The following is a 7,387-nucleotide window of genomic DNA, read 5'->3' on the forward strand; positions in this document are numbered from 1 at the left end:
TACTAAAAAATACAAAAAACTAGCCGGGCGAGGTGGCGGGCGCCTGTAGTCCCAGCTACTCAGGAGGCTGAGGCAGGAAAATGGCCTCAACCTGGGAGGCGGAGCTTGCAGTGAGCTGAGATCTGGCCACTGCACTCCAGCCTGGGCGACAGAGCGAGACTCCGTCTCAAAAAAAAAAAACACTAGCTCAGAGGTGGAAGGAGGTGCTGGTGAAGGGACCCAAGCTCAACAGGAATTGCAACAGAGGAGAGGTGTCACATATCCTCTTCCTCTCCTTTATTTTCCAGTCGCTCACTCTATCTACTCAACAGGGACCTAGGAGACAGTGTCTGTCTCTTCTGGGTAAGGTGGTGTGGCTAACAGACACAACTTCTAAGGCCACCAAAGAGAAATGACAGGGAAATAAATGGCCAGGCTTCACAAACGAGAGAAGTGGAAGAGGGATGCAGAGGCTTGGCCTGCTTAGGTAGGTCGCACACGCTTCACACTTCACTCTCTCAGAAACCATAACCTATCAATATCAAGTTCCTGTTAAAAATACTTATTTCACTGTTCTATATATACAGCTCCCGCTCATAAATAGTTATTTATGGGGTGTTGAAGTTGTTTTTCCCCTTTAAAAGTTATATATGCCACCAAAAATAAAACATCACTCCATACATCTGCTAAATTCTACCCTCAAGAATACACAGGGAGCCAAAGTAAAGGATGCAGGACACAAAAGGTCATCTATTGTCTGACTCCACTTATATGAAATGTCAAGGACAGAGGGCTGGGCGCGGTGGCTCATGCCTGTAATCCTGGCACTCTGGGGGCCGAGGTAGGTGGATCACGTAAGGTCAGGAGTTCGAGACCAGCCTGGCAAACAAGGTGAAACCCTGTATCGACTACAAAAATTAGCTGGGTGTGGTGGGCGCTGGTAATCCCAGCTACCAGCTACTCAGGAGATTGAGGCAGGAACATTGCTTGAACCCAGGAGGCGGAGGCAGCAGTAAGCCAAGTTTGTGCCACAAAAAAAAAAAAAAAAGGAAATCCATAGAGACAGAGAGTAGATTAGTAGTTACAGGAGGGGAGCACAGAATGGAGAGTGTTTAACAGGTACAAGGATTCTTCTTGGAGTGATGAAAATGTTCTGAGATTACACAGTGGTAACAGTTACACAACACTGTGAATATACTAAGAGCCACTGATTTGTACACTCTAAAAAGTTAAAATAGTGAATTTAATAGGGAGAAAACGTACAATTTAAAATTACTAGCTAGGTCTTTCCATAAATTGTAACTTGATAAAATAATCTATGGCAACAGAAATCAAAATAGTGGTTATTGAAGACAGAGGTTACTGACCAGCAATGGGCATGGGTATTAGGCGGGCTGGGAATAAGTGGGTGGTGTATATACACATGTAATATACAAATGTATATACATGTAAACATTCAAAGAATTGCACATTTCTGTTTTGTGTATTTTTCTGTGTGTATATTATACCTCAAAACATTTTTTAACCCTAAAATTAAAACTTACAATCTCCAAATAAAAACTACATTTTGGTGGCTTTGAAGAAGTTAAAACTAATTTGAGTCATATATTCTTTTGCAGGAAATATTTCATTTTAAGCCTCATAAATGCACTAAGCAAAACTAAAATACTTCTGGTGAAACTGAAGAGGAAAGCAGCACATTTACTTGCGAGTTGGGGTCATAATAGAGCCCTGTTGTCGGATCATAGTAATATCCTGAAGATTCATCATACTGGTAAGTGGACGTGTCAGGTACTGCTGCAAAAACAAAATCCAGCATATAGTCATTCCAGGTAAGAAAATGGCTTTATTTCAAATTCTAAGCCAGTGAGATGCAGCAGGCCTAATGTTTCTTCTCTGTCTCACATCCCCAAGTGTCCCTCTGACACCCGCAAAGGGAGAACTCTCATTAAACAAAGACAACAACTAGGACCTTCCAACTGTCAACAGCCCCATGAGGTTTGGCTTACCATATTTGGTACCAGGAACTACACCAGTAGGGGAAGCGGCTGGGGCCTGTGTACTTGTGCTAGTGCTAGGCTGTGCTTCCTCAGTCTGGAAAGAACAGCAGCTTCAATATAATTTCAACTGTAAAGCCTTTTAAGAGAGCTAAATCACTGCAATCATCCAGAAGGAAGGGCTTCCCTGACAGACACATTGTAGCAATAATCTAAGGCAATCCCTCAGCAAAACACATGTTGACAACTTTCCTGGTTTTTCAAGACGGAGTCTTGCTCTGTTGCCCAAACTGGACTGCAGTGGCGCAATCTTGGCTCACTGCAACCTCCGTCTCCGGGGTTCAAGCAATTCTCCTGCCTCAGCCTCCCGAGTAGCTGGGATTACAGGCGTGTGCCACCACGCCCAGCTAATTTTTGTATTTTTAGTAGAGACGGGGTTTCACCATGTTGGCCAGGCTGGTCTTGAACTCCTGACTCTGTGATCCGCCCGCCTTGGCCTCCCAAAGTGCTGGGATTACAGGCGTGAGCCACCGCGCCCAGCGACAACTTCCTTTTTTTTTTTTTTTTTGAGACGGAGTCTCGCTCTGTCGCCCAGGCTGGAGTGCAGTGGCACCATCTTGGCTCACTGCAAGCTCTGCCTCCCAGGTTCATGCCATTCTCCTGCCTCAGCCTCCCGAGTAGCTGGGACTACAGGCGCCTGCCACCACGCCCGGCTAATGTTTTTTTTTATTTTTAGTAGAGACGGGGTTTCACCACGTTAGCCAGGATGGTCTCGATCTCCTAACCTTGTGATCCACCCGCCTCGGCCTCCCAAAGTGCTGGGATTACAGGCGCAAGCCACTGTGCCCGGCCCCGGCGACAGCTTTCTAAAAGTCAAGTTGAAGCATGCATACAGTATAAATACACAGTTGAAATTTTATATTTAAAATATATATGCACATATATATGATCATAGAGTTAATACTTTAAGCCAACCGAAAGAAATAAGGTTGAAGTGTGTATTACTCAATCCTGGCTCATATAACAGGAAAGGGTAATACTTGTACAGCAAAACAAAATTTCCCCATCAGCCACGAGTTCTGTATATAGGACAACAGGATTACCGGAGAGCCAGGTGGATTGGCGGTTTGATTATACAGCTGAGGACTCTGGGACACTACAGCCGCTGAGGTGGTGGTCACTGCTGTGCCTGATGATAAACACAAGGGTTAGGGAAAGCCAAGGCACTGAACGCCAACACAAACATTTTTATTTGTAATGCCCAATCTAGCCTTCTTCTGTCATTGTATATGTTTTTCATAAGCTAATTCCCACTAAGTACCCTGGAATCTATAATATTTTCATTTTCTTATAATTCTACTAGATGTGATACACAAAGTTAAGGATTCTGTATCATGGCTAAGAAAAGAGAAGAGGCTGGGCGTGGTGGCTCACGCCTGTAATCCCAGCAATTTGGGAGGCTGAGGTGAGTGGATCACGAAGTCAGGAGATCGAGACCATCCTGGCTAACATGGTGAAACCCCGTTTCCACTAAAAATACAAAAAATTAGCCAGGCGTGGTGGCAGGCGCCTGTAATTGCTACTCGGGAGGCTGAGGCAGGAGAACAGCGTGAACCCGGAAGGTGGAGCTTGCAGTGAGCTGAGATCACACCACTGCACTCCAGCCTGGGCGACAGAGCGAGACTCCGTCTCAAAAAAAAAAAAAAAAAAGGAGAAGAAAGGATCTATATCTGCTTTGGGGTTGAGAAAGATTTAACTCACAAGTCTTCTAAAATCCTGATACAAAAATTAAAGCCAAGGCTTCTTAGAGTGGCTCTTCTGATTGATGCCTGAGCACCAGACTCCAGGGCCACATCCTCTCTGCTCACCTGAACTTGTGGGCACCCATGACTCCTAACACAGAGAAGGGAAATACAGAGTTGAATTCCAAGAATTTAAACTCATCACAACATGGTCTCTAAGACCTTGTATTAACTCTTGGTGTACACATATAACCGTAATCTTCCCCAGAACCTTGGGTACATGACGACAGCCCTGAATATGCCCCCTACATTCTTTTTTTTTTTTTTTCCCTGAGATGGAGTCTCACTCTGTCGCCCAGGCCGGAGTGCAGTGGCGCCATCTCGGCTCACTGCAAGCTCTGCCGCTTGGTTTCAAGCAATTCTCTCGTCTCAGCCTCCCGAGTAGCTGGGATTATAGGCGCCTGCCACTGCGCCTGGCTAATTTTTGTAGTTTTAGTTGAGATGGGGTTTCACCATGTTGGCCAGGCTGGTCTTGAACTCCTGACCTCGTGATCCACCTGCCTTGGCCTCCCAAAGTGCTGGGATTACAGGAGTGAGCCACTGTGCCCGGCCATGCCCCCCTACAATCTTACAGAGAAATGGGCTTGTAGCTTTTGGTCCAGTTAGGACATTTAATCGTATTTCTTCAACCGTAAGTGCTTAAACAAAAGTTAAAAGGGAGATGAAGTTTACTACCTGATGCAGATGATGCATCAGATTCCAATCCTCCAGCTTGTTGTTGATAAAACTGCTGATAATCCTGTGAGTACTGAAGAAAAGTCCACCATTAAAGCTGCTATTCTCAGACACACTCTGAAAGACTATAAGGTGGATGCTGCTAAAATCTACCTACCTGGGCATATTGGGCATAGCCATCTTGACCTGGCTGCAGATAACTGTAGTCAACACTGCCTCCTTCACCACTTTGAGACTACAAAACGTCAAAATGAGACAAAGACAAATTTGGTGGGCATTAAAGAAAAAAATTCAGAAGTCCCTAAAAATAAGCTCGTATTGCTGGGTGCCGTGGCTCATGACTATAATCCCAGCAGTTTGGGAGGCTTAGGTGGGTGGACCACCTGAGGTCAGGAGTTCAAGACTGGCCTGGCCAACGTGGTGAAATCCTGTCTCTACTAAAATACAAAAATTAGCCAGGTGTGGTGGCAGGGGCCTGTAGTCCCAGCTACTCAAGAGGCTGAGACAGAAGAATTGCTTGAACCCGGAAGGTGGAGATTGTGGGTAGCCGAGACTGCAACACTGTACTCCAGCCTGGGTGACAGAGTGAGACTCCGTCTCAAAAAAATAAATAAATAAAAATAAATAAATAAATAAAAGAGAGCTTGTATCGCGAGTACCACCACAGGAGAGGTCATGTCTATGAATCTGGGCACCACCACCACCATACTACCTTGAGCAAAAAGATCCTCGATCTTACCTGAGTAGATGACCACTGAGCAGCAGCAATAGCTGTACTAGCTACAGAGAAGGCGCTGACGCGGTTACCATCTGAGAGGACCAAGTCTCTGAAACCACAAAGATCCAATCATGTGATTCTATCTCAGTATTCCCACAATTAGTGCCCCTACACCACCAAGGAAACTGATTCACTCCACCCTTTGTCAGGTCTCAAATGCTACCAAGGCCACATTTCATAGGGGGAGGGCTCTTCATGGGGAAATTCCTCAGTTAAGCAAGTGGCCCCGTAGTATCATTGTTCTATCTTGTAACCTGCCATCTAATAAAGCATTTTTTTCGATGTGCAATTATACTAAAAAAGGGAAATTTACAGTGCTAGAGTTAAGCACTATATACATGAAATTATTAGCACACTGTTCTGGAACGAATGCATTATTTCTGGATGGGTTAGCATTATACTGCTGCAGTTTGCAAAGCATGTGTTCTCAACCCATCTGCCATGCTTGCCTTTCTCCTGATCTGAAACCATTTCAGGCAACTTCATCAACTGATTATAGAGGACAGGAGGGAATAATCACTAAAAGAAGACAAACGTGTCCCTCCTGGCCTTGGCAATCAGGGAAGATCACAGTGTCTCAACATACTTGGGGTACAGGCTTGGCGTTCAGTTAGCACATTGTACAGACGTGCAGATGCAGTAGTTTGAAACAAGGACAATGAAGCCACTCACTTTCTGGCACTTTTGGCAAAATCAACCCCAATAGTTTTGCCATCAATTTTCAAAGGAGGATGGAGACTCTGTAATATCTGAAGCAGCTGAGAAGCATCCTGAAGGAGAATGTGAAGAAAAAATTTTGTAATGTAATTAAAAATCTCTCCCTACCATCTACCCCATTCAAAGAAATAGTTTTCTATCAAAAAAAAAGTAATTAATTCCTTATTGTGTTTGCAGATATGAAACTTCAAGAAAGGAATATCTCTCTTTCCTCTAAGATGTGAAAGTTTACAGTATTACCAAAAGAGCAAATGCTAAACCAATCTAAAACAAAGTACATCTAGCACTTTGGGAGGCCGAGGTGAGCAGATCGAGACCAGCCTGGCCAACATGGCGAATACCTGTCTCTACTAAAAATACAAAAGTTAGCTGGGCATAGTGGTGGGCACCTGTAATCCCAGCTACTCAGGAGGCTGAGGCAGGAGAATCACTTGAACCCTGGAGGCAGAGGTTGCAGTGATCCGAGATGGTGCCACTGCACTCCAGCCTGGGAGACAGAGACTCCATCCCAAAAAAGAACAACAACAAAAAACTAAGTACAAAGGACTAAACTGTGGCTCAAAAAATTCTGCCAGTTGCATATACTGAAGTCATCAGTTCTGTAATTTAGCAGTGCAAAAACTGTCATTATGGAGCCTTGCATCTTGGGCTTCAGGAGCCTCAGACATAGTTTCAAAACTGGATGATTTGCCTCTTAAAGCTGTTTCTTTTTTTTTTTTTTTTTGAGACGGAGTCTTGCTCTGTCGCCTGGGCTGGAGTGCAGTGGCCCGATCTCAGCTCACTGCAAGCTCCGCCTCCTGGGTTCACGCCATTCTCCTGCCTCAGCCTCCCAGTAGCTGGGACTACAGGCACCCGCCACCTCGCCCAGCTAGTTTTTTTGTATTTTTTAGTAGAGACGGGTTTCACCGTGTTAGCCAGGATGGTCTCGATCTCCTGACCTCGCAATCCGCCCGTCTCGGCCTCCCAAAGTGCTGGGATTACAGGCTTGAGCCACCGCGCCCGGGCAGCTGTTTCTTTTAGAAAGGAAAGAATTGATGAGAACCTCACCATTGCAGAAGACAGCTGCACAAATGCGAAGCCTCTGTTCTGCTGGGTCTGTTTGTCTTTTATGAGGCGGATGTTATTGACTGCTAAAGACGCGTAAGGAGACAGTGCTGTCATGATGGAATCCACCACAGTGTGTGGAGCTATGTTCCGAAGAATGATCGCTAGGGGTAAATGAGACAAATGACATACACATGCATTCCTACAACCAATGCACCAATGTTTTCCAAGACAGGGTCAATTACAAACAAATAAATCCATTTGGGACATTCTTAGTGTATTTTCTACCCTGACATGGAGAAGATTCTAAAAATCCAATCTTTTAAGGGACAACCCGAAGCTGCTGCTGCTCCTTAAAAAAGGGTAGGAGAACAGAAATTTCCAACTGAGGTCAA

General features: G+C 44.9%; 1 protein-coding gene across 1 annotated transcript in view; it reads right to left on the reverse strand.

Moving 5' to 3' along the window:
• Positions 1-7,387, reverse strand: part of RBM5 (RNA binding motif protein 5) — a 33,574-nt gene that overhangs the window by 7,148 nt on the left and 19,039 nt on the right. Inside the window, exons 9-17 of the mRNA XM_011939303.1 lie at positions 7,281-7,344; positions 6,996-7,194; positions 5,904-6,001; positions 5,193-5,280; positions 4,611-4,688; positions 4,454-4,526; positions 3,080-3,165; positions 1,989-2,073; positions 1,685-1,776 (exon numbers count right to left, since the gene is read on the reverse strand). Of these exons, the coding sequence (XP_011794693.1) occupies positions 1,685-1,776; positions 1,989-2,073; positions 3,080-3,165; positions 4,454-4,526; positions 4,611-4,688; positions 5,193-5,280; positions 5,904-6,001; positions 6,996-7,194; positions 7,281-7,344 (863 nt within the window). The remainder of the gene's footprint in view (positions 1-1,684; positions 1,777-1,988; positions 2,074-3,079; positions 3,166-4,453; positions 4,527-4,610; positions 4,689-5,192; positions 5,281-5,903; positions 6,002-6,995; positions 7,195-7,280; positions 7,345-7,387) is intronic.

The sequence above is a fragment of the Colobus angolensis genome, unplaced genomic scaffold (genome assembly GCF_000951035.1).
Source record: "Colobus angolensis palliatus isolate OR3802 unplaced genomic scaffold, Cang.pa_1.0 Scaffold18, whole genome shotgun sequence".
NCBI classification, from domain to species: Eukaryota; Metazoa; Chordata; class Mammalia; order Primates; family Cercopithecidae; genus Colobus; species Colobus angolensis.